The sequence below is a fragment of the Notamacropus eugenii genome, chromosome 3 (assembly GCF_028372415.1).
Source record: "Notamacropus eugenii isolate mMacEug1 chromosome 3, mMacEug1.pri_v2, whole genome shotgun sequence".
In the NCBI taxonomy this organism is placed as follows: Eukaryota; Metazoa; Chordata; class Mammalia; order Diprotodontia; family Macropodidae; genus Notamacropus; species Notamacropus eugenii.
The window spans coordinates 20,943,423-20,970,745 of record NC_092874.1 but is presented as its reverse complement, the minus strand read 5'-3'; the positions used below and the strand labels follow the sequence as shown (position 1 = coordinate 20,970,745).

The following is a 27,323-nucleotide window of genomic DNA, read 5'->3' as shown; positions in this document are numbered from 1 at the left end:
TCAAAGGGTTTTAAAAAAATTCCAAAGGAGTTGACAATACAGAAAAGACTCAGAATTTCTGACTTAAGAGGCTCACCAAGATACTCCCAACAATAACCTTACTTATTAAACCTGGAGTAGACTGGACTAACTAGAACTCAAAAATGTGAATCGAGCTCACTCCCCTCCCTCCAACATATATTTGAACAGGACATTCATGCACTGCTCAGCCTGGAGATGGTCGCCTTCTGACCCTTATTCCCCTTTTCTGGCTCTGATGTCAACTTTGCTTTTTCCTGTGTTCATCCTTCGTTGCCAAAGAAGACCACACCATCAGAGAAATGATGACATGACTTGAACTTGATTTGGTTTTGAGTGAGGGAGGGCTGTGCAGGTCACCAGCCTCACTTCTCCTCCAGAGCCATCTGAATCCAGTGACCAGATATTCACCAGGATGACTGGAGATAACCCAGGATGAGGCAATTGGATTAAGTGACTTGCCCAAGGTCACACAGCTAGTGAGTGTCAAGTATCTGAGGTAAGATTTGAACTCAGGTCCTCCTTACTTCTACACTAGTGCTTTATCCACTGTACCACCTAGCTGCCCTTGCTTTTTCCTATGCTATATTTGAAACATCAAAATTTTATGTTCTAACTAATTAGCTATTACTTTTAAATGTTGTCATTAGAAAGCCCTGAATCTGAAAAAATAAAAAGGACAGAACCAATCAAGGCTAAATGGAGAGAAGTTAATAGAACTTTGTTTCTAACTTCAACAATGTCAGAAAATGAACTGTAGGCATGAATATGATTCAGGCCTTTGCTTTATTCTCATCTTTGTATCCTTTTCAATCCTATATTTCATTACTGAAATACACAGGCCCCAGAGGTAAGGAAAACTTTGCCAAATTTGAGGGGACAAAATATTGCTCAGATCAGAAATTTGCTAATAAATCAGTCTCCCTCCCCCCAAAGTACATACAAAACTAGAATAGTCTGGAGACTTGAACTGGAAGCAAAGCAACACAAAATCTGTTGAGGAAACATGGAATTAAGAGAGCAAATGAATAAGGATAGCAGCACCACGAATACTTATCTTTAAAAGGCACAGTAAGATACCTTATTAACAAGGTAGTCAACAAACCAAACCAAATCTGGAAAAGACTGTAACGTAGATGGAAAAGATCACAAAGTTACTCTTGCTTATTTTTAAAAACGCAGAATAGCTGAGAGAAGGAAAGAGGACAAGATTAGGGTAAAGAGTCTTTGTAAAACATGGATACAGAGTGCCATGGGACACAGCATGCAGGAGGGAGAGGTGGGCCACACACACACACACACACACACACACACACACACACACACACACACACACACTCCCCGAACCTGGGAAACCACAGAGATTACAGTGAGTGTAGTCTACAAAGATTTTTACCAAGGTACGAGAGGTTAAAAACATCACCAGGAGGCCAAAAACCTTTTGTCAATCAGGAGTTGATTCATATACTTACCATAAAACTATTGGCTCCAGGAGGAACATAGGTAGCAGTGGTAGAAAAAGAAAAGGAAAACTCAAATCAATGCAAAGTGAAGCTGGGCTGCATTCCCACTGCACATCAACAGTCGGAGGCCTCTTCAGTAATGGAGCAGATGCTCCCTTTGGGAGTCAGGCACCTATTCCTATTTCTGCTCCCAGGCTGTGTTTGGTCACTCACATGCTCAAAATTCACTCTAGAAAACAGTGTCAGCTTTTTCTATTCCATAGAAATAGAACTATACTGGGTAAGAAGGGAAAATGAGGCTCAAGTAGTTTACTCAAATCCTCTTATCCTCACTAAAACTGGACTGATTCCCCCAATCCGCTGAGAGCTATTGGCTCACTACATTCCTGCATCACTGAATGCCACTTACTCTGTCTTTGTTTCACTGGAATTACTAAGTAACAAAATATACAAATATGTTGCTAACTTTTTCCATTGAAAATTTTGTAACTGGTCAATTTTGTACCTGGGGCAATTATTGTTTTCAACAAAGTATAAGTATCTAAGGAGTTAGCACAATGAAAAAAAAAGAATTAGGATACAATTCTTGAAGAGTTTTCTCACTTCACTCTCACTTTCTAGACTAATCAGAACATAAGAAATCTATCATATGTGAATACATAGTATGTTTTCAATATTACAAAAAAAAAGTGTCATCTTAAATTTAAGATAAACAAGCCAGATAGAGGATTTTAAAATATACTTTATCATTTTAACACTAAGAATGAACTAAGAATGAACCCACATTTGGAATTTTTACATCTAAGGTTAAAAACTTCAGGCATTTGTCACACTTCAGGTAAACCTCATGCAAGTCCAGATGCACAAAATAAATTAAGGGCTGGTTATATTCCTAGTAGAATTCCTATAAATAGCATGACTTATTTTAAAAGACCCTGAGAAACTCATTAGCAAAAACTGAACAACCACACACAACTTCTCAGGAATACTTTGATTTCTCAAGTCATCATTTTGTCAAAATGTGGTGTGCCTAAATGTTTCTCCCCCCTTTTCCTGAGGGACCTTTTAAAACAACTGAGATTGAAATGATCAGGCTTTACTATTTGGGTTTCTTTTTCTCACATAAACTTCCCTATTAAGGTTGTGTTCCAACATACCTTAAGTCTTAATCTTTTCCCCAAGGATCAGAGATTTGTCTAAGGTCACACAGGTTGCAAATGCAACACATTACTGCCCCACCCCCCACCTCAAAGAAAAAAAACGCAAGAACCCCCAAAGGCCTCTGACAACAGGATAGCAACCAAAAGAAATCACTTTCTTGGCAAGTGAGTGCCCTCTTCACATGAGCTCTGAACAGACACCAGGTTATTTTAAGTCTCCATTAATTTTTAATTATATTTTAATAATTACTGTCTACACCTACCAGTAGTTTTCCATGCTATGAATGATTTAGAGTCTCTTTTTAAAGCAAGGTACAATCCCAATCTGCAAGGTTTCAGTGAACACATCTCTGACCTTCACACAAAGGTGCAGCCTTCTTTTACAAACCAAAAGGATGTTTCTATTTAAATTGCAACCAAATTTCTGGGATAAAACCAAATCATGCCTTTAAAATTTGCAAGTAGCAAATGGGTAGGAACCATACCTCCTAACAATGCAGCCCCCTCTGGTGTGGGGGTAGAGTGCCCCTAAAGGCAGGGCTCATGGACCCAACTTCTTTCTTCCCCAAGAGATAGTTTTCTTGAGTAAGCTGCTCTTAGTCAGCATAGCGGCACAGGAAGGACAACCTATTCTTGTTATCAGAAGACAAAAATTGAAGTCCCAACTCTCTTTCTGTTACTTGAGTTGGAATTAGATTCCTATTTAATTCCATAAACACCACATATTACAAGGAGCAAGGGAACTAACTGGCCTGGTCAGTGGAAGGAGAAGGCTGGAAGAAAGGCAGACACCAACCTCAGTCTCCCCTGAACCTTACCCTCACTTCAGTACCCCCAGAAATAAAAGTAGCCCCTGCCCAAGGCTGGTCTGTAAAACAAGACCCTAACACAGCAGATCCCTTCTCCCTGGTACTCCATTTTCTGAATTCTCCTCTGAGCCGTCTGACCAATCCAACCCTGCTTACTTTGCTGGATCTTCATCTGTCACTCCCACAAACATCTGAGGCTCCCCAGGGCTCTGTCCTGGGTCCTCTTCTCCCTTTCCACTAATTCTCTTGGTATGGTATAACTATTTCTCTTTTGACTAGCAACCCTGAGGGTCTTCCTCTTCCAGTTTGATTTTTTTTCTTTTTTCTAATTAAAGGGGTCATCCTTAGACTAACTTCTTAAAGAAGCCTATTCAATGAATGGGCGATTACCTCACTCAAAGTGAGAACCTGAAAACGCCTGAGCCTAAAAGGGCCAGGGTCTCCCATTGCATCCTGGGCCATCTCCAGTCATCCTGACGAATACAAGGCCACAGGACCCATATGGCTCCAAAGGATAAAGTAAGGCTGGTGACCTCGCACAGCTCTCCCTCACTCAAATCAAAGTCAACTGCAAATCATGTCATCATCATTCTCCTGATGTCATGATCCTCTTGGAAAAGGACAAAAACACACAATTCTCTTGGTGATAGCAACTCCCACAGCTTATCAGATGACTTGTCTAGCCCTTTTATCTCCAGCTCTTCCATCTCCAATTGCCTTTTAGGGATCTCACAAACATTAAAATGAACATAATCCAAAAGTGAACTCATGTCCCTACCTCAAACCATCCCTTCCTGTTAAGTACCCCATTACTGTAGCCTGGGGTACCCGCATCCCAGGCAGCCAGGCCCCAAACTCACCTGTTCTTCCTCTACTCCTCACCTTCTACCTTGGAAGTGCCTACAGTTTTTTCAGTTTCCCAGTCTGCTGCTACGCTGATCTTCCTAAAGATAAGACAACCCCCACCCCATTCCATTCCATTCCAGCAACCTCACTGGATCAACACAAAACTCTGGCTTTCAAGGCCTTCTATAACCTGGTTCCTTCCTACCTTTCCAGGCTTCTTACAAGCCTCATTCATATCCTAGCTTCCACTAAGGGCTATCCTTGCTGTTCCTGGAATAAGGCACTCTAGATCTCCCACCTCTGAGCATTTTCATTGCCATGCCTCACTCCCTAGCTGTGTGACCCTGGGCAGCTCAGTTAACTTCTAAGCCTCAGGTCCCCACCTGTAAAATTGAGATAATAACAGCACCTACTTTACAGGATAGGTATGAGGATCAAAGATATATCTGAGCATCCTTTTGAAGACAGAATCCTTATGACTTTCCTTAAAGGCATAAAAAAACTTGATTAGTCAACAGGCCAAACTTGAGGACCTAAAAAGGGGAACATGTGGTCTCCCGAGGGTGAAGGTCCCTCCCCACCCCTGGGTAGTTCCTTTAACATCATACCAGTGTACAGGACTCTTCAGTGTGACTGTGACTTGTGTTCTGTAGTTTTAGAATCCATTCCTGTTTCTGGGACTCAGCACACTCCATGACACGGATCAAATGTTTCCTTCGGTAACTACACTCGTTAGCAATGAGGTAAGACAGAGCCTGAAAATGAGCTACATTCATGGGATTCATGTGGCACTTCAGTTATTCCCCTCTTTATGGAAGATTAATCTGCAACTAACCTTTCCTCCCCAACCTACAGAGACGACAAGCAGAGGGGCTGAAGACAAGCAAGACTCTTTAAAGTTTTCCCTCTTTTCCCCTCAAGGCTTTACACAGTAGCTCTGGGGCTTAATGGACCATCAGAAGCCATCTACTTAATTCTTCCCACCTCCACAGAGGTCCAGGGAAGTTAGTGCATTAGAGAAGGGATTTAAACCCAGGTATCCTTAGACTCCAGAATTCAGGCTTCTTACCACTGTTGTAGCCTGCTTTTTAATTATTTAGGAAGTTCATAAAGCTTTACTAACTAGCATATAGCATATAGAGCTATACCAGTTCATAAAAATTTAATCACAAACAACAATAAAATATAGTGCTTTGAACAGCCACAAATTGAAGCTCTCCAAATCTCCAGCTCTGACTTTCTCAGGGACTCATGATCCAAGTCTCACGCTTCACCTTCTGTCCGTATCTTTCCTATTAGCATCTGCATCAGATGCAGAGGTAGAAACAAAGGCAATTCCTGTGAAAGCTGAGGACTGATGAATAACAACCAATTACATTCCTACACAGTTCTCTAACTACACAGAACTTTCTCCTGTATTCTCAGTTGATCCTCTGAGGAAAGGGGAAGGGAGGAGATAGAATTAGAAAGATGGAAAAGGAGGAACAAGGATGTCATTAGTACAGTAAATAGTATCCACCCTCCCTTTGTGCCAGGAGAATTCAATAGTAAGAGTCAGGGCTCCAAACAAGATCTTTTGACTTAAATTTAAAAAGATTTTGTTGGATAAAGGCAGTTGGCTAAAATGAAGCCTCAGGTTATATTCACACCATCTTGTTTCTTTTTCCTATATAATCAAGGATTAAGTAACTAGTAGTAGAGAAAATAAAGTAATCCCCAAACTGAAGTGATCTGAATGATCACTTGTATAGCTTCTCTGTAATCGTCAATAAATAGGATGCCTCAAACCTGCTCTAAAACATTGGATGCAAACAAATCAAGACACTCAGGATGATGGGAAGAAGGACTAGGTCAGTCACTCGAGGCTAAAACTCAAATGTCCCTATGTGTCACTTCTAAAGAAAGAGTCTAAGTGGCTTAAATGGAGGTTAGGGGGAGGATGGGGCACCAAATTCCTAGTTGCCAGATATGACAGGACTGCTACTAGAAGTTAGGTGGCACACTCCACTGACCTGGAGTGGGGAAGTTGAGTCCAAATCCAGCCTTAGACACTTTCTAGCTAGAGAAGTCACTGGAAAAGTCACTTAACCTCTGCCTGCTTCTGTATCCTCATCTGTAAACTGGGGATAACAGTAGCAACCTCCCAGGTTTGTTGTGGGCATCAAATGTGATAAAAATTCCCAAGTGCTTGGCACACTGCCTGGCACATAAGTGCTACCTACATGTGAGCTATCATCATCATAATGATCACCACGTCTAATTCTGACAAGAGGCAGGAAAAGTTCAGCTCAAATTGGATCTACACCTCTTTGAATAGGGCAGAAGAAAACTCTGGGGGGAAGGATATGCAACCAGAAACAGCAGCACAGGTCACGACATTCTCAAATCATCTTTAATGTTGACAGACAGAAGAACAGAATTTGTCTGGCATACACCAGAAATCCAGTCATATCTCACTTACATATAGGTCATTTTGCAATAGCAGTTGTTAATATCACATAACCAAACTCCATCACCACACACACACGCACACACACATGCACACACACACACACACACACACACACACACACACACACACACACACCAGGAATATCAGTCTTCAGAGAAAGAAATGTGGTCTAAATATGTACCAACTCCACGTCATGTTTCCAGGGAATCAATTTATGACACAGGTGAGTATCTGTCTATATTTGGAATAGAGCAGAGAAAAGGCAGCCAAAGAACATGAAATTAGATGACCTTTTTCCCCGGGCCATCCTCAGTCCCTATACATTATACCTCAGTTCTAGTTTTTCAGTATATTTCTACTAACAACCTTGATAGTTGAGTTTTTTTGGTCCAAAGAAGTTTAAAAGAATCAAATCATAAGAGATTGTTTAAAAAAAAAAAAGAGGGTTGATACCCAAAAGTCTTAGCAGCTAACCGTGACAGACAGAAGCTGGATTCTTCTTAAGACTAAGAGAAGACCTCAATAAGCACCTCAATCTACACAGTGATGATCATAAAAACGAGTCACCAAAACTAGATCACATCACGTTCAGTGTGTTCAAGAACAGAAAGTCACGCCTTTAGTCCTACTGAGTTGATATGAATACATTCTTCTGCAAATCTGTGTTTTATATTTAGCATATAGATGCACCATTTTGTCAATAACTATTGCAGTAAAAAAAACAGTGATACTTATTAAGGCTACTCCAGTGTAGTAGAAAGCATGCCAGCTGCAGTCAGGTGACTGGCTTACCAACTTGGCCAAACAAAATCACAGCTTCTGAGGGTCTAAGTTTCCTCATCTGTAAAGAGGGACCACCTCTTACACCAACTGCCTCAAAGTGCTGTTACACTAAAAAAAAAAAAAAAAAGCAAAAATTTTAAAAGTTATTACAGGCTGACTATATGGAGGGAGAAGGAAAGAGAGTAAGAAATAGTCCCTGCCCTGCAGAAACTTGTATTCTGCTTGGAAGGAAAAAAGCCTACAGCTAAATAAATAAAATAACTTGCAGGGGAAGAAACTGATAACTAAGGAGAAATACTTCTCATTGGAGGAGAGCCCAGAATGCATTCCAGGTCTGGGTGAATGAATGCACAGAGCTGTTCAAGGAATAACTAGTAGACAAGTTTGTCTGGAATGGAGCATACTAGAGTGGGAGTAGCAGGAAATAAGATCGAAAAAGTAGAATGGGACCACATCTTTGGAGGCCTTTAAATGTTGAGATAAGGGGAATTTGTGTTTTATCTTTAGAGATAGTAATGTTTTTTTTTGGTTTTTTTTTTTTTTGATTAGAGGAAAGAAGTCAGAGCAGAGTTTTAGGAAAATAGTTTTTGGCTACTTTATGTAGGTTGGATTGGGGAACAGTCTAGAAGAAAGGAGGCCATGCTGCCATTGGACAGGGAAAGGGTGATAAGGGAATCTGCCATGTGACATGGAGAGAAAAGCTCTGATTCTGATGCCAAAGGGTTTGGGTATGGGGAGGTAGGGAAAGGGAAAAGTCAAGGTAGTGAACCTCAGAGACCTCGAGAATAGTGATGAGAACTCTCAACAGGAGTAGATAAGCTCGAAGGAAAGAGGGAGGTTTGAGGAGAAAGATCAGTTCTATTTTGAACATGGTGAGTTTGGTAGAACATCCAAGTAGAGAGTTCAGGAAAGAAATCAGATCTGGATATATAATCTAGGACTTATTTGCAGAGAGATAATGGAACTCAGAAGAGCTAATGAATTACCTAGAAAGAAGCGAAGAGAAAAAGGCCAAGGACATAGCCCTGGTGGGGGCATCTGGACACAGATGACATACCTAGAAAAGGCGATGAGAAGTGGTTCAGAAGACGTAGAGGAGGGGGAGTCAACAGAACTGAAAGTTGTACAGGAAGTAGGAGGAAGTCTTGGCGAGACCATGGGAATTTAGCAGTTGAGAGGTAAACCTTGAAGGAAGAGTTCATTCAAATGGTGGATTCAGAAATCAGAATATGAGAGTAAAACAATTTATTACTAAGTGAAATTATGTTATCTGAATAATTCAATGACATGTGGTACTTCAATTCCCAAGAGATCCCCAAAAAGGCATTAACGTAGATAGAACTTTTATGTAATAGAAATGTATTTTTGAGTGCCAGGTAACAATATAACATTTTTTCTGATGCAAATTTGATTATCCAAAATCTCATGAAATATTTACTAAATGATGGTCCCTTCCACTTGTTAAGGGAACTATTCATTATGCTGATAAAGAGTGACTTGTATTATCTGAGCTATCATAAATATTCTTAACTAGACATTTAAATATTGTATTTTATTGGTTAGCAACTACACAGAAATAGCTAAAATATCTCTGGAAAGAATAAATGCTGATAGATCTTCAAAATACTTTGAACCTTTTCAGTGGGAAGAGAAGTGTTATGAAAAGATGCACTGGGTCAAAAAATTTTTTTTCACAGGATTCATCTATGCCCAGGGAATAACAAGGTGCAAAACACCTACAGATTCCCAAGCTTACATAGGTGCAAAGCCTGCTCACTTGGTGAATGCCAACATTACTTTAAGAGGTTGCAACCCACATTCCTTTAACATTTTGTGGACAGTCATGAAGTGCTCCTTATCAAATATCTTGCAGTTCACAAGTTTCTGACTCACCTTTCCCACACCATCACTATAAGATCTATTTTAAAATGTCAGATATTAAGTTTTTTATTCATTGTATTTAAATACATTCGTGCCAAAGGACCAGAAGCACAAACGTGCCCCCTCAGAACCACTAACTGGGAATCTGCGTATAACTCCCCCCACTGTTGTGATTTGTAATCAGTCTAGACCAGGGGTGGGAAACCTGCGGCCTGAGGCCACATGTGGTCCTATAGGTTATCCCTAACCCAGACCACACTTGAGGACCCAGAAGACCACACATGGCCTGGAGGCCGCAGTTTCCCCATTGCTGATCTAGACTGAACACCATGTTCATTATTTGCATAAGGCAAATATTCATCTGCATAATAAGGCAATAAACTTCTGTTTTAGCCAATTTTTAAAATACAAAGCTGCAGCTGACAGGAAAAGCTTGTTTAAAAAAAGCATTCTATCTGTATTATAGACAGATTGATAATTAGTATTTCTTAATGCTATTTGTTCAAATCACTGCAAATTCCACAAAAGGTATCATTCCACAACATTTTTTAAATATTAAAATTTCAAATTGCCACAGACCTCATTTTAGAGGGAAGTGAAAACAACATCCAAAACCCAAAAATCAACAAAATGCTGACCAAAGTTTTGTCTCTACTTTATAGCCATGGAAGGAGGAAGCATTATGGCTGGGCCCTGTGTAAGAAGCCTCATTTGTTTACATTCTTTCATTGTGCTGACCAAGTATTATGGGACAGTTCAAGTGGTTTTAGATAAGCTAGGCAGTGTGGTTAAATATGTTCATGGACAATTCACAGACACATAAGAAAACATATGATAAAAGTACTGACAAGAAAATTCTAAAATACAAATTTAACCAATAAATCCATGCAAAAGAATGAGATAAAATCTATTCTTGGTCAATATTTAAACTACGTTGTCTTTAATTTTTAAGCACTTCAACAACTGCGAAAGAAAATAAATAATCCATTAGAGACTGTGTTAATAAAATGTCAGTGCTTTAGACAACCATCTACAATGTCAATTTAGATATATGAATATCAACAACTTTTAGACAGATCTCAGGAATAAATACTGTTCACTCAATGACATAACTGAGGCAAGGACTTTGCTGTATTAAAACTGCCTCCATGCTTCCTTCTGGACCATTAAGTCACTTTGAAATCTCATCTGGCAAGCAGATCAATATATTCCAAGTCATTGATCTTCATAGAAACATTGAAAAATTAAGTTATTTACAACATTCTCTTGAAAAGCCATTAGCTGAGCAGAATGCCTGGCATATAATAGGGTTTAACTATCTGTGGATCAGTGTCAAAATCCTCCCCTCCCTGCTCCAAGAACGTGAAGTGGGGGTGACAGGAAATGGGCTTCAGGAACTGCACTTTCTGTGGGAGTTGCTGAAGCAGCCAGTGGTACAAGAACCACTTCATTATATTATATAGGATTATTATATTTTATTACAGAAATTTCTGAAAGCAAAAACCTTGACATTGATCAGGGTGGGGGACAGAATACTCCTGACATCACTGCTTTCTAAAGAAAACAACTTAAATTTGAAGAATTCTTGTGACCCTGTGTATAGGGCATGTTTTGCCCATAGTAGGTTTCTTCCCAAGTGTATGCTGAAGCAGCAGCTTTTTCCTTCCTCCTGTCAGAATAGTGAGGCCTGGGCTAGCTGGGCAGAAGTACTCCCTCACAAAGTGATGAGCAGTTCAATAATGGGAAAGGAATTATGATCCAATAAAAATGAATCTCAATGATTAAAGGAGACCAATCTGTCTGGATATAGTTTCCATTTTAAACTGCTGAATTTTTTCAAGAATAAACATCCTTTAGTAACTCTTGGTAGAGGAGGTTCTCAATCAGATCAGAGAAATGCTCATGTGCTAACCTGCCCAAACAAGCTCCCAACTAACCACAAACTACCCATAACCAGTAGCCCTGGGGACTCTAGTTGATTTTCCTTCCCCTGTAAGCCTGAATATGCACTGCAGAAGCTGAGGTCATCATTTCAGACTGCAATTATTCACATCATAAATCTCATACATATCAATCAGAAAATGGGTTTTCATACAGTAGTATGAAAATTTCATATGGAATAAAAATGATATAACAAGAGATCAATCAAATTCATTTTACTCCTTGTCTCTTTCTACCAGTTCTTAGTTTTAATCAATTAGAAATACAAATATTAAGAGTCAGACATGATCTAGACAGATCTCTTTTTACAGATATGTAAACTGAGGCTCAATAAGGTTAAGCCTAGGGCCCAGGGCCTAAAAGTAGACAGTGGTACATACAACCAGTATGTTGTATCAGTAACCTGACTCTCAGTCTACTACAAGGTTCTGGGGCATATTTGCAGTCCAGAAAGGGATCCATTTTGGTAGAATTTGACTCATAAACTGGAAATGGAAGAAAAGATTGTACATTTCATTTCTCTACCTTTAGACATAATTTCACTGAATTCTTGAGTGGTGGGGGAGGTGGGGAAGTCCCTGCCTATGACCTCATCAGTGTAGAGCAGGGAACTCATCCTTTTTTTCATGAGTTCTGGACCAGTCTGGCCAAGCCTATGGACCACTACATAGAATCATTTTTAAAGCTCACATGACAAAGGACTACCAAGGAAACCCATTCTATTGGAATATTTATTTTAAAAGTTCTATAACCCCAGGTTTCTTTAAGAACCCTGGATGCAGAGAAAGCTTAGTGAGTGATGTCCATGGTCACATGGCAAGTGTATGTGAGAAGCAGGCCTTGAACTCAGGGCAAATGGAGGCCCAGGCCTGCTCTGATCCCACTACATCTCTCAAATCCATCTAACAGGGAGAATTACTCAGAGGATGTAAAGTAGGAACCCTGGATTCCCATTCCAGCTTTCACTGATTAGCTATGTAACCTGTATAATCCCAGGGTCTCAGCTTCATGGGAGAAAAGCTGCTGAACAAGCTGTTAGTTCCAAGGCTCTAAGATTCAACTCTGCACTTGCCCTCAGAGCCCAGCACTCCTCAATGTAACAGAAATCCCTCATGCAGTGTCTTAGGCCCATTTTTCTTTCTGTCCTCAACAAGGATCAAGGGAGGTCCTGGTAACAGGAAGGTTGTCAAAAATGATTAAAAGTGAAAAAGAAAGTAAGATGCAGGTTCCAGGCCACTTTGAAAAAGTGTCATACTCTGATATGGAATCATAACAATCCTGAACTTGCTTTAAGACCTGTTATCAGACCTGCATTTCTTCAGTACTTTATGGCTAAAAAAAATTTTACATAATTTAATACTTAAATCTTACTTTGAGATAATTCAGGTCTTCTTCACCTACAGCATTTTTTCTCAGGCCCACTGTAAACTTTAATTAAGCTTAACTTTACATATTAATACCTGTTCATAATCTAATACAGTCCTTGGAAGTCTAAAGCTGCTTACAAATACTCTGCAGTGTTGAGTTTTCACTAACTCAGAAAGGCCTTTTCCATTTCTGGTCAATAAGTTATTGACTGCACATTTTCAGTAAGTTTAGTAGACTATGTATGCCTGTTTTCAAAGTTCCTCCTCTCTCCAATCCATCCTCCTCACAGCTACCCAAAATGATTTTCCTCCTTCATAGGAGGGAGAGAACACAGACCCTATGGTGTTGAGCACCATGCCAAGTACTTTACAAACACTCTTTCATTTGATCGTCACAACCACCCTGGGAAGGAGGTGCTGTTACTATCCCCACTTTACAGTTCAGGAAACTGAGCCAAAAGAGGTTAAGTGCCTGACTCCAGACCCAGTGCTCTAAGACTTGCCTGCTGAGCTTTTGCCTTGGGGCCACACGGCTCTCCTGCTATACTCCCTGCTGTCTCTGGTAGGATCAGACTTGAGCCCCCTCTTTTTGGCATGCAAAGCCGTTGGCAATTTGACTCCCACTGACCTTTGCAGCATTTTACTTCACACAGGACTCTTCCCCTGCACAACTATTGAGCCAAAGGGGCATTCCTCTGCTCCTTGCAGACCTCCAGCCTCAGTAGCTTTGACATGAAGGCATAGCCCTCCCCACCTCTGCCACCTGGAATCCCTGGTTTCCTTCAGGTCACCTTCCTCACCAAGCCTCAGCTTATTTCCCCCTCAACTACTTTGTATTCATTTTGTATGAATTCTTTATGCGTGTATATAGTATATACATCCACATGTGTTGAGTTCTCCCTTAGAATGGAAGCTCTCCTAAGGTCAAGAATCGTTTTACTTGTCTTTGTGCCCTCTCACTTAGCACATTAAGAGTTATACCATCATCCAGACCATCTGGTATAGACTAAAAAGAGAGTCAGATCAATGGAACAAACTAGACAAGGGAGATCCAGAAACAACAGAACTCAATAACCTGGTGTTTGACAAAGTGGAAAACAAATTATGAGGGGGAAGAAACCTCCTTATTCAGGAAAAAATGCTGAGAAAACTGGAAGGCAGTCTGGCAGAAATTAGATTTACACCAACACTTTAGACAGTGTATTCTACAATATACTCTAAATGGATATGTGACCTTAATATTAAAGACCATACCATAAAAAATTTGGATGAGAAACAGATCATCTGTCTTTCACAGCTATGGGTAAGAGATATAGCCTTAACCAAAGAGATAAAGGGCAATTATAAAAGACAAAATAGGTAACTGATTACTTTAAACAGATATTTCTGCACAGACAATATTAATGCATCCAGAATAAGAAGGAAAGTGGTTAAATAGGGGAAAAAAATCTGTCTCAGATTCTTCTGATAAAGGTTTGGTATGCAAGATGTACAAATAAGTAATAAAAATAAATGTTTACATAATGTATATGTAAAACTAATAACCATTCCCCAACAGATAAATGGTCAAACAAAACAAACAGTTCTCAAAAGAATTACAAAGTATTCACAACCACAGAAAAATGTGTTCCAAATCAATAAAAGAAATGCAAATCAAAATAACCCTGACCTTTCACCTCATACCCTGCAGCAAATCGGCAAAAATGACCAAAAATCACTTTTGGAGGAGGGTTGTGGGAAGGAAGGCAGACTAATACATTGTTGGTGGAGCTGTAAAGTTGTACATTCTGGAAAGCAATTTGGAATTACAAAATTAAAGGGACTAAAATGTCCATATCTAACTAAAGGGACTTTCAGTCCATACCCTTTGAACCAGAGATTCCATTACTGGGCGTATACCCCAAGGAAGCCATCCATTAGTGCAAAAAGTCCTCACATACTTCAAAATATTTATAGAAGCATTTTTTTCTAATAGCTAAGAATTTGAAACAAACTAGAGGTCTTTTACTTGAAGGATGGGTAACCATAATGTGGTACATGAATGTAATAGAATCCTTCTGTACTGTAAGAAATGTGTTTCCTTGCCTGCAGAGGCAAGGAAAAGTCCTACCTGAACTGATGGGACCAAGAAAACCACATACTCAATGACCATGATAATCAATGTAAATGGAAAGAGCCACATACTGAGAAACCAATGGTAAATGTGACAAAATTATAAAGATCAAGCAAGACTTGAATGAGCAGAGACAAGATTTCCCTCAAATGCCTCCCAAAGTCTGCTTCCTGGAAGGAGAATGTCCACAAGCAGCACACATTCTGAGTATTTTTTTTTAACTTTTTCAGTGTATCAGTTGTGTTGACTTTTTTCTTCTCTAAAAAACACTCTCATAAGGGACAGCTCTCCTGGAGAGGAGGGGGTAGGATAATTATGGTGATGTAAGAAACAAGACAAAAACTTAAAAGAATAGAAACAGAGCTATGATAAGTCTTAGTGTTTGATTATCTGATTGCCAGTTCAATTAAATGATCAGTAACATTCCATTATATCAAATACTATTACAAATGCATTATATCAAATTACTATTAAAGGAGGACTCATCTATAATGAACCCATTTCCAAAACATGGGAGCAATATTTTGTTGCCCTAGTTCCACCAATAATCCTTTAGCAAGTAGAATGGGTCACTTTTTCAGGGGCCCTTTCATTTTTCAATAGTTGTTCTTAAAACAAAAGTTACAGGACTCTATCTGCCCTTAAAGCTCCTTACTGAGAGTAATCACAATTCCCCTCCTACTCAACTACTCAAAAGTCCCATACAAGAAAGGGGGAGGGAAGGAAGAAAGGGGTGGTCATTTCTGCTTTGATGGGTTCCCTACAACCCAAGTTGGTTCAGTGCCCTCCTTTTTAATTCCCCAACTTTGTTATGTTTTCAGCTTTTGGACTGGGAATGTAACTTATGTCTATTAAACAAAGCACTCCAGCTACACAGTGAAATTGTCATAATGGAATCCCCTCTTTAATAAGAATCAACAAGCTTGAAAAAAGATTAACTTGATAAAACTACTGTACTTTTAAACTCCTGCTTTTTTACACCTACAACTTTTGATAGAAACACAGTAATTGTCAACTTCACTCTACTATCCCTAATTTGAGATTTCTTTTACAAAAGGTACCGTCTTTCTGGGTGTAATAATACTTTTGCATTATTTCTTATAGTAATTAAATCATGGGAATAGCCACCGTTGTGCCAGAGGCATGATGGTCAAACGTATTTTTCAAGACAAAAAAAATGAGAAAAGCTATCTCAAGCCCAGAAAATCAGAACTCAATTTACACAGAAAAAAATTCACAATAATTCTATTTAAAATGAAAAATAACAGGATTGACCCCAGCACTTCCCTTTCCAACTACACTAATTTGAAAACTGAAACTGAAAACCAGCTCTGTGCTAACCTCTTGTGTATATGACAAATAAATTCAACAGGTTTTAAAGATTCTTTTCTTATTTCCTCCAATCAGAAATGTTTACTAGCTGATCTACCTTCCTCTGGCACATTTCTTTAACAGATAAATTATGCATATTTTAATTTTAACACCTTTTTGTGACAACACCAAAATTTTGCTCTTACGCTGGTTTTTCCAAACATGGTTTCAGAGGCTGATGTTTAGAAACGAAGAAGAACATAAAAGGCTACAGACAAAGAAGTACCATCCCCTAATTTTAAATTATTCCCATTTCTGCTCAGGGTACGCTGGGCCGCCCTTGCCAAGCTTCCTTTTCCACGCTAGCTTTTCTTGTACATCAACCACTCTCCCGTGTCCTTCATAAGAAAACGCCTTGGTCAACGGAACAAGAAAAAAAGGACTTTAAGAATTTTGTTTTCAAAACGTTCGCGATGTGGAAAGGCGCAGATTCATATTAACTAGCATTTGACTCTAGGTAAAAATAAGCGATAAATACATCATCCATTAAAGTCTACATGGCAGGAGGCGGTCTACGTGCAAGTGGGGCATCTTCTAGGGAAAGTCCGATCCCCAGAGGGGCCGGCCCCAGTCACCACGCCAGGGGGGCTCCGGGAAAGTCTCTCTTCAGCCCCCGCCCCCAACTTCCCCGTCAAGCGCCCCGGCATTGTCCGGCAATCTCCTAACACCCCCGCACGTGACAGTGGCAGGCAAAGTGCCAAAGTTCCGACGGCAGGAAGCGTCGGGGGCAGCCCGGGGAAGGCAGTGGGGGGTCCCAATCGCGCCCGGGGCGGGGCCCGGGGGAGGTGGAGGTCAAGGCCACGGGCGCGCGGGCCCCCGGACTCACCTCCGAACATGTGCGGGGAGAGGTGCGCGGGCAGCGAGCCGATCACGAGGCGGGGCCCGCCGGCGGCCGAGCGGCCCTCGTCGGGGGTGCTGTTCACCGAGTCCTGCGAGCCGTACGGGCCGCTGCTGCTGCTGCTGCTAGGGATGTGGAAGGCGGACTGCGCCGCGCGGGCCCCGCTGCCTCCGCCGCCGCCGCCGCCCAGGGAGCGGGCGCCCCCCCGGGGCCCCGCCGCCGAGCCCGAGGCGGCCGCGGCCGGGGCCGGAGCGGGGGCGGCGGCCGAGCCCGAGGCGGCCGAGCCGGGGGCCGGGGGCGCGGGCGCGCGGGCCCGCACGGAGCCGCCGGCCGCGGGCAGGTCGGAGCCCGAGTAGGCGCGGGCGCGGCCGTTGGCGGCGGCGCTCTGCTTGGCGCCCATGGCCGGGCTGGGCCGGGCCGGGCCGGAGCCTCAGGTGGGCCGGAGCCGCCGCGCCCCGGAGCCGCCGGGGCCGCCGCTAGGTGAGGCCGCTGTCCCCTCCCCGGGCCTCGGCACCGCCTCCTCCTCGCCTGGGACTGGGACTGGGACCAAGAGCGCCGCCGCCTCCGCTGCCGCCGCCGCCGCCGCCGCTGCTGCTGCCTCCGCCACCAGCGCCGCCGCCGCCGCCATTCTCCGCGGCCGCCGCCTCCTCCTTCTGAAGCCTCCGCCGCCCCAGGCCTGGGGGGAGGCGCCCGCCCGCCCGCCGCCGCCGCCGCTGCCGCCGCCGCCGGGCCGCCCGCCCCCGGCTCCGCCCCCTCCGGAGCGACGCCCCGCCCCCGACGGCCACCTCCCCGCGACTCCCGGCAACCGCCGCCGCGCCCCCAGTAACGTGCCGCCGCCGAGGCCAAGTGCGAGGGCGGGGGTGGGGGTGCCGCTGGCCGTGGGGGCGCGAGGAGCTCCGGGCGGGGCGCCAACCAAGCCCTCCCTGCCGTCGCCGGCCGGACACACTTCTCCTCTTTGCAGGGGCAGCTCAGCCCCGCCCTGCACCCCTTCCTCCCTCACCCCGATCTCGGCGCCCCAGCTTCCCACCCCTCTACGGAGCTAAGGTACAGTCCGCTGAGGAGGAGCTGCGGCTGGCTGAGCGCTAGATGGGCACGCCGCGGCCCCGCCCCTCTCCCCAGTCTTTCCACCCCCGGCGGGGCCGAGTCTAGGTACAATCCGCCCCGGAGGGCACGCCGGGGGCAGGGTGGGATGATGGACAGGCCTCTGGCTCCGCCCCCTGCCCTGCAAGGTGAGCGGTCCTCGGGTACAGCCCCCGCCCCTTCCGCGGGCCGAACGCTGATTGGCCGGCGGGAGCAGCCTGTCTGAGTCCCGCCCCCAACCGAAGCTCCCTCCCTTCGGGCCCCCAGCGGCGAGCACGTGGTCCCTGGTCTGGGAAGCGGCTTCTGGGAATTGCTTTGTGTGTGAGGTGCAGAGCGTCGGGGTGACGGCGTTAGACTACCGGGACTCCTCCAGCCCCGGGCCGATGCCGTGGACGTAGGACCTGGGAAGTCCGGCCTCGGCTCGGCGGTAGCCATGTGACCTTGGGCCAGCCTGACCTCCAGTCCATTATTCCGTCCGTCGTTTGTCCATGTTTTGGCTCCCGGTTAGACTGGGTGCTCCTGGAGGGCAGGGGCTGACCTTTACTGGGCGTCGGGGAAATGTCTAAGGAATGCTTGTTGACTGACCGAGTCGCCAATCTCGTCTGTAGAATGAGGAGCTTGGGCCAAGTGAGCACCCAAGTCCCCGAGATTCCGGTGAAGTCTGGCTTCCAGGGGCATTTGGGGTACTCTGAGCCTGAAGCCTGAAGCCATGCTTCCGGGAGGGCGGCAGGCTCTGCTGCCCCTTTTTCATTCTGTTTAAGTCCAGAAACATTAAGTGCCAGGCGCCGTGCAGAAGCCCTGTGTTTTTTTACAGATGAAAATAGCATTTTACAGGATTCCAGGAACTGGAATCCAGAGAATTGACTATCCTACCAAATCCAAATCTGCCTCTGGGCGACTTTCACCCAAATCTCCTAACTGCCCTGTAGGGCCAAGGAGGACAGATAGAATCTCTCTTGAAAAAAAAAAAAGTTTTCCAAATACTGGAAACAAGCTATTTCTTCTCTTCTAAAATTTCTCTTCCCCAGGCAAACGTACCCAGCTCCTTCTACCTGCCCTTTGAAGGTCTGATGTGGATGCAGCTCCTGCACCATCCTGGGCTCTGTCGATGCTCTTCTAAAAATCGAGGCCCATAGCTGAACACAGTCCTGCAGTAGTCTGTTCTGGAGAGATCTTTAAAATGTTCCTCTACCTCCAACTGCCGTGGGTGTTCCTCAAGGTATTTCCTTTAAATGTTCACCAGTACAAAGAACAGGAAACTCACTGACTGCAGATACTGGAGCCAAAAGATCCCTTCGAAGAGGATGAAGGTCAGATTTGGACCTAGGCTGACACAGCCAGAAAGGGACACCCCCCCCATGATCCTGAGATCACCCTTGGAGGAAACATGGTGAATTTTGAAAAGGCGAGGTTGTTGCTGGGCCAGAGTGGTTACAGCAGCAAAATCAGGCATGGGGACACCAGGGTCTAACCTCAGGGTGCCCCTTTAAAATCACTTGGTGACCTTGGGTGAGTCATTTAAGTTTGAAAACTTCAAAAACCTCATCTGTAAAATAAGCTAGACTAGGTGGGCTCTGATATCACACCCAGCTCTACAATTCTCTTATCATAGTGCCTGGGACATATTTGGCACTTAATAAATGCATTTCCATGCCTATGATTTCTAGAAGTTTCTATTCAATTCAAGAAACATTCACTAAGTACAAGTCCCTGTGTCCAGTGGCTACAAAGAGAAAAAAAAAACCCAAACTGAAACAGCCCTCTTCCCAAGAAGCTTAGAATCTGTTAACCCAGCAAATGGCAGATAGTTTAGATAGGGTGAGAGCACTTAACAACTAGGAAAAACAGCAAAAGCTCCCTTTAGGGTAAGGAAAATGTATATCTTTATTTTCACTAATGTTTAACTGAAAGTTAGCATTTCCTTCAATTATCTAAAAACAGGATTCTGAGACGAGGTCCAAGGGGTCTGTAACATGTACATAAATGTGACAAATCTCTGCTGTGGGGGATGATGTGGGAGTTGAGCAATGAAGGAAGTTAAGGCCAAAGTTCGGTCAAGGCATAAAGACAAAGGTGGGAGATGGGATGCTGAGTTATTTTGTGTGTGTGTGTGTGGGGGGGGGGGGGGTGTGCAATGCAGCTAGTGCTTTGTCAGGAGAAGAGTGAGGAGCAAGGAAATTCATCTAGAAAAGAAGGCAGCCATGGTTCCTATTTCTCTGCTTTCCCACGTTCCTCTCTAGTTAAACTAGCCTAGCTAGCTGTTCCATGTCTCCTAACTCTGCCACCATGGCTTTGCCCAGGTGGTACCCTAAGGCTGCAATGTACCGCTTCCTCTCGTCACCCTGGAACCACCCTAGATCATTCTTCCTAGACAAAGCTCAGGTCCCTGATCCCTGGCTGAGTGGGGGTTTGCTCTCTCAAACTTTACATCAAGGTACAAGTAACTTTGTATTCACTTTTCCCGGTAGATGCCTTATTCCTCATATGAATGTATTCAAGGGTGGCTACTGTTTCATTTTGATATGTGTCATATTATCCCTTGGCCCTGGGAGGTTTGTTAAATGGAATTGGAATGATTAGGAGGCTTATAGAGTTAATTCATTTAGTATACATACAGGATTATATACATGTGGCAAATAGAGATTATCTAGGCCAGTTTTACAGTGTGGTTGCCAAAACCTAGTCCTGATTCAACAAATTTTACTTCAGGGGAATATGGCCCCAGCTGTTGGCTAAACCAGTTCTACAGGAAACACAAATATGAATCCTGCAGTCAGGATTGGTGAAGGGGAGCAGGGAGAGGGGAGATGCAAACTCACCCAGACCAACTTATTTGGCTGTCCTCAGGCCATGCCTCACATTCCAGCCCTCCCCCACCCCCTACCCCCACCCCAGCAGCTGCCCACCTCTGCTCTCCATCCCTGGTTCTGGGCTCAGTAATCAAATCAAGTGCTGACATAGAAAGGGCTCTTCATATATGCTAAGGGACTGACTGAGGATACTGCCATTGCTTTAGAAAAGCCGTGACAGCTCCCACTTAGGGCTGTTCACTATGCCCAAGATTCCCAGATTCCCCGCTTTCTTCCCTGCCTAGCACTGCCATTAGTCTAGAAACTACTTTTCTTACTTGAACATTTGTATCCATAGTGCTTAGCACGGTGCCTAGCACCAAGTTTGAGCTTCATAACTTGGTGATTGATTAAAAACGAGCAGGTGATTGACTTAAATGAACATTTAGTATTTTTTTTCTGTTCTCATAATTATAAAATGGAACTTTTTAACATTCATTTTTTTAAAAATTGAGTTACAAATTCTCTCCTTTTGCCCCTCCCCCATCATTGAGAAGGCAAGCAATAGGATAGCAATTATACATATGAAAATACATTTCTGTGTTAGCCATGTTGCACAAAGAAAGACCAAGAACCAAAATGAAAAAGTGTGCTTCAGTCTTTATGCGGAGTTCACCAGTTCTCTCTGGTGGCGGTGGACATTTTTCATCATGGGGCCTTTGGAATTGTCTTGGCTAAGTCATTACAACATTGCTGTTACCGTATAGGATGTTCTCCTGTCTCTGCTCACTTCACTTGGCATCAGTTCATATATCTTCCTAGGCTTTTCTGAAACCATAGTGTTCCATCACAATCGTGTACCACAGATTGTCCAGCCATTCCCCACTTGATGAACATCCCCTAATTTCCAATTCTTTGCCACCACAAAAATAGCTGCTATAAATATTTTTGTACAAATAAGTCCTTTACCCTGTTTTTTTTTAAATTTAATTTCTTTGGGATATACACCTTGTAGTGGTATTTTTGGGTCAAAAACTGTACACACAGTTTCATATCCCATTGGGCAAAGTTCCAAATTGTTCTCCAGAATGGTTAGACCAGTAATGAACATTAATTAAACACTTACTGTTTGCCTGGTTCTTTGCTAAGATGTTGTCTGCATTCCAGTTCAATTCAATTTAAAGGTAATACAATGGTGCATGCTCAGTAGGTGATGGAAGGAAGGAAAGAAGGAAGGAATGTAACAAGTGCTAAGAAGAAGCAAGATTCAATTTGATTGGTTTCCCATAGATCAGATCATAAGCCTTCTAAATGAAAGAATTAAGATTAGGAGGAGTCTGGTCAATTTAGTTTGGTGGCATGGTATATAGAAGTGGAGTCAGGAAGACCTGAGTGAGAATGCTAGATCAGACAGAAGTCCATGTGACCTCTCTGACTCTAGTTCGTCATCTTTAAAACGGGGATAAGAATAGTCCCTACCTCACAAGGTGGTTGTGGGGATCAAGTGCAAATGCCAGTTATTATTATTAAAAAGTAAAACCTTTGTTCTGACTTCAAAGAGACTTAGAATGGAGATGTGGACATCCCCAGTGAAATGCTAGGAGGACTTTTACCAAGTCTTCAGCACACAGAGGACAAGGAACCTCTTCACGCCTAATTTGGAGATGTGATCAAAATCACTAGGTAGCAAAGATATCTTTAAAGCTAGAACAAAGGACTTCTGTCTGACTGTTAACTTGATCTGGTTCCTTTTGTCCCACCCTTCACATAGTATTTATGAGGTATGGAGCTAGTACATTACATTGTCTGTGGCCTTCCTGTAGAGCTAAGCTGATCTGCAGATGGCAATAGCCAGATCTCTACTTAGACCCTTTTCCATCCACTAACCCAGGCAGGAATCATGGGAACACCAAGATGAAGCATGGGAAAGATAGAAGCAGTAGGAAAGTGATGCCAGAGAGTTCTATATCTCAGTGATCTAGTCAGTCAACAGACATAATTATTAAGGTCTTTATTGGTGCTAGACCCTATGCTAAAAAAAAAAAACCCAACACAACAGGGAGGAGGTTTAGGGAAGAAACATTTATGTAATTTACCTACTATGTATCACCGTAATAAGGGCTTTGCCAATATTGTCTCATTGAATATGAAGTTCTATGCCCTGGGGATACAGAGAAAGGCAGAAATGAAAATGAAAAACCCCAGAGTCCCTGTCTACAAGTACCTTACATTCTAGTGGTGAAGGCAACATGTGAAAACAAAGTATATAATGAGGAAATGGAAGACAGTCTCAAAGGGGGAGGTATTAGCAGCTGGGAGGGACGAGGAAAGGCCTCCAAAGAAGGCAGGATTTGAGCTGAGTTGAGGGAAACCAGGCAAACTAAGATGTTGGCATGAAGTAGGAAGCATGTCTTCCTGGCATGGGGGAAAGACAATGCAAAATGCAAGAACGTGGGAAAAGGAATGTCTTGTTCTAGGAATATTAGCCAGATCAGTGGCTAGATTGATCAAGACTTTGGTGGGAAGATCAGAAGTCTAGAAAGGCAGGAGGAGGGACCCAGGTTGTAAAGAGCTTTAAATGCTAAATAAGACTTTAAATCTGATCCTGTGTTCGTCCTTCATTGCCAAAGAAGACCATGCCATCAGAGAAATGATGACATGACTTGCACTTGACTTTGTTTTGAGTGAGGGAGGGCTGTGCAGGTCACCAGCCTCACTTCTTCTCCAGAGCCATCTGAATCCAGTGACCAGATATTGATCAGGATGACTGGAGATGACCCAGGATGCACTGGGAGACCTTGGGCCTTTTAGGCCAAAGTCTTTGCAGGTATTCACTTAGGGCGAGGCAACACCCATTCATTGAATAGTCCTATTTAAGAAGTAGCCAGGGAATGGCCCCTTTAATGGGAAATCACTAGAGTTCATTGAGCAGGGGAGTAATATGATCTGATCTGGGCTTGAGGAAAATCACTTGAAACAACACTGGCTTCAGATTTTGCCTGGCTATCTGATTTTATAGATGAAGAAACAGAGATCCAGAGAGATGGTCATACCCTTGGTTAGTGACCAAATTGGGCCCTAATCTAGTTAGAGCCTAATTCTAAATTGAATACTCCATCTCCATCTCCTGACTCCCTGGCATTTTCGCTGGTTGTCCTTGGTGTGTGTATACCTCCCCTTCCTCATCTCTGCCTCCTGGCTTCCCTGGGCTTCCTTCAGTTGACATTCAGTTCTGTGCTATTCTTCTTGACCCCATTTGGAGTTTTCTTGGCAAAGATACTAGAGTAATTTACCATTTCTTTCTCCAGTTCATTTTACAGATGAGGAAACTGAGGCAAACAGGGTGAAGTGCCTTGCCCAGGGTCATATAGCTAGTAAGTATCTGAGGCTGGATTTGAACTCAGGTGTTCCTGACTTCAGGCCCATTGCTCTACCTACCATGCTACCTGGCTACCTGGTTGCCCCAGGTTCCTTCAAGTTCCAGCTAAAATCTCATCTTCTACCAGAAGCCTTTTCTGATCCTCTTTTACACAAATGCCTTCCTCTGTACCTTATCTCTTATTTCCCTATATTTAGTTTGTATGTCTTAGTTTGCATGGCCTCTCCCCTGTTAAATTGTGAACTCCTTGAGAGCAGGGACTGACTTGACTGTCTTTTTTTACCTTTCTTTGTGTTCTCAACATTTAGCACAGTACCAGGCACATGGTAGGGCCTTGAGGCCACAGTTTCCCATCCCTGTAGTAGGGGCTTAATAAATGCTTGTTGACAGACTGGCTGCCCTTTCCACCCCTCCACAGCAGTCCAGGTGCTAACCACAGAATTATGGAATGTTGCAATGGGAAAGGTCATTAAAGTTCATCTAGTGGGAAAAATGCCTTCTTGATTCCTCTCAGATGCCAGATCCTCTCCCTCTGAGATTATCTTCCATCTACTCAGTTGTGTTCTGTTGTGTCAAAAGACCGGGATTCTAGCCTTGGCCTTCGACTGGGTGACCTTAGGAAAATCAAGTTACCTCTCTGAGTCTTGGTAATCTCAAAGTGTTATATAAAATTGAGAAGTCTGGCCCCTGGCTTGATTGTAAATTGGGGATATATATCCACTGCAAATATCAAGCCACTGCTTCTTTTCTTTTTTCTCTTTGGAGACAATTGAGGTTAAGTGATTTGCCCAAGGTTACACAGTGTCTGAGGCTGGATTTGAACTCAGGTCCTCCTGACTTTAGAGCCCCTGATCTGTCCACTGCCACACCTAGCTGCTTCTGCTGCTTCTTTTCAAAAGGAATGAACAAATAAGTCCATTTAAAAAATTTGAAACATAGAAATTAATGTTTATAAAATATACAACCTGCCACTTGAGAATAAAAAGACATTTGCCTCTCTATTTTCTCATTTCCACTTAAATAACCATTTGTAGGGTTCTGGGTCTGGACCTGCCATTTCAGCACTGTTTACCTACCAATTTGCAATTTATCATCTTAGAGGACTGAGATAGGGGAAGAACCCTACCTACTAGGGGCATCAGGAAAGGCTATATGTAGCAGACAGCAACTGGGCTGGACCAGGAAGAGAAATCTTTCCTGTTCTTCAAGGCCCAGCTCAAATGCTAGCTTTCCATGAAGCCTTCCTTGATTTGCTCCAGCTAGATGTACCCTCTGCCCCTGGCCTCTCATTTCCAGACACCAAGCTCCAGGGAAGTTAGGCTACTCAGCTTCGGAACTCTCCACTCTAGGGCTGAGCTGCCCTGGTTGGCAAATGAGCAAATGCAAAAGTGGATAAACCACTGTGTTTAATGCAGACCAGACCAGGCCATGCTTTGCATCTCAGCAGCCATCCCTCCCCACCATCTTCTTGTCATCCATTTTGACCTGTCATTCTGTTGTTTGTTTGTTTTTTACCCTCCAAATTTCCAGCCTCTTACTCTGTTAATGAAACCCACTGCTTTTGGAAAGTGAATGTCCATCAACTGCCCTGTGACTACTCCCAATCCCTTGGACTCCCCAAACCAAAGCACCCCTACCTGACTGCCACCCCATCCAGGATTATTTCTGGAATTAGAATATAAATTCCTGGAGGACAGAGACTGTCTCCCTTTCATATTTACATCTCTGGTGCTTAGTACAGTGACTGGCACATAAAAACTGCTCAAACACTGTTTTTCATCCATCGCTCTAATCATAGCATCTGTGGTGCTTTCCATATCCACTTGTGTTCCATTTGGCATTACTGTTGTGTATGTACCTGTCTTAATGATGGCAAGCTTTCTGAAGGCAGGAATTGTCATCTTAATCCAAGTGCCTATAAGCCTCATTGTGCACTTAGCACCATGGAGAGAGGATTGTACTTTATGACAGCTCATCACTTCTGTGACAGTAAATCCCCTCATCTCCCTGGACCTCAGCTGGCTGGTGGTTAAGCAAGGGACTTGCACCAGATGGCCTGTGTGGGCCCTTAACGCTCTGAATCTGCTTTCCTTAGGTCCAAATCACTTGAATGCATAAGACAAGAAACAGGGTATCTGACATTACAATTACAGTGGCAATTAGAAATAGGTGTCATTTAAAATCTAAATATAATTGTACTAGGTAGTATTTGCATAATGCTTTAAGGGTAGCAAAGTGCTTTACAAATATTATTTTATCTTCACAACAACCCTGGGAGGTTTATTATTATTATCTCCACTTTATAGTTGCAGAAACTGAAGCAGACAAAGGGTAAGTTACTTGCCCAGGGTCACACAAGGGTAAGTAGCTGAGGCTGGATTTGACCTCAGCTCTTCCTATCTCCATTGCTCGACCTAGGTGCCTAATATGAGATGATATAAATTTCTGAGGAGTTCAGATATGCCCCACACCCCTGACTCTTGTTCCAAGTAGAGGGACACTTCCTAAGGAAGCCTTCATCCAATGGTCATCTTTTCTAGTTCCCACAGGCCAGATTTGACTTACTCTCATGGATTCCATTAGCAGGTCTGCCTGTGGTCAGCAGGGCTAAATTTGGGCTAATGTGCTATGAGATGCACATGTTGGCTGGAAGAAAATAGTCCAATCATCACGGAAAATGCCATACAGTTGTAACTTAAACACCAGGACTGACATCCCCTCTTGCTTCTCTTCTTTTTACAAACAGGCTTCACAGTAAAAATAACTCACTCTTCTCTCATGACTTAAAAAGTCTAAAAAGAGCCTCCCTTACAACAACCCAGTGAAATAGATGAGTGTGGATTATTGTCTCCATTTAACAGATGAGAAAAGTGAGGCTCAGAAAGGAACTTGGCCATGATTGTGCAACTAGTGTCTGAGGTTAAATGTTAGCTCCCAGTTCTTCCTAACTTCAAACTCACCATTCTAGCTAATGTACTGAGTGTGAAAGACTTGTGTTCAGATCCTGCCCTTTACACTAGCTGTGAGATATAG

General features: G+C 43.3%; 2 protein-coding genes across 4 annotated transcripts in view; one reads left to right on the top strand and one right to left on the bottom strand.

The window, feature by feature from the left end:
• ZNRF2 (zinc and ring finger 2) overlaps nt 1-17,442 on the bottom strand; it is a 45,893-nt gene extending 28,451 nt beyond the window's left edge. For both annotated transcript variants that reach the window (XM_072651051.1, XM_072651052.1), the window contains exon 1: nt 17,031-17,442. In XM_072651051.1, coding sequence (XP_072507152.1) covers nt 17,031-17,442 — 412 coding nt within the window. The remainder of the gene's footprint in view (nt 1-17,030) is intronic.
• LOC140532516 (uncharacterized) lies at nt 17,363-19,779 on the top strand. 2 transcript variants are annotated; one of them, XR_011976556.1, is made up of 2 exons: nt 17,363-18,271; nt 19,151-19,779. XR_011976556.1 is itself a non-coding variant. In XM_072651053.1 (2 exons), the coding sequence occupies exon 1, from the start codon at nt 17,441-17,443 to the stop codon at nt 18,083-18,085; it is 645 nt and encodes a 214-aa protein (XP_072507154.1). In that variant the 5' UTR covers nt 17,363-17,440; the 3' UTR covers nt 18,086; nt 19,151-19,779. The 2 variants fall into 2 exon arrangements, 1 of the variants encoding a protein (XP_072507154.1); XM_072651053.1 differs by having other exon boundaries at nt 17,363-18,086.
• The last annotated feature ends 7,544 nt before the right edge of the window (nt 19,780-27,323 follow it).

Excerpts from the sequence above, each read along its gene's own strand:
- LOC140532516 (XM_072651053.1), top strand. The coding sequence starts at position 17,441 with ATGGCCGGGCTGGGCCGGGCCGGGCCGGAGCCTCAGGTGGGCCGGAGC.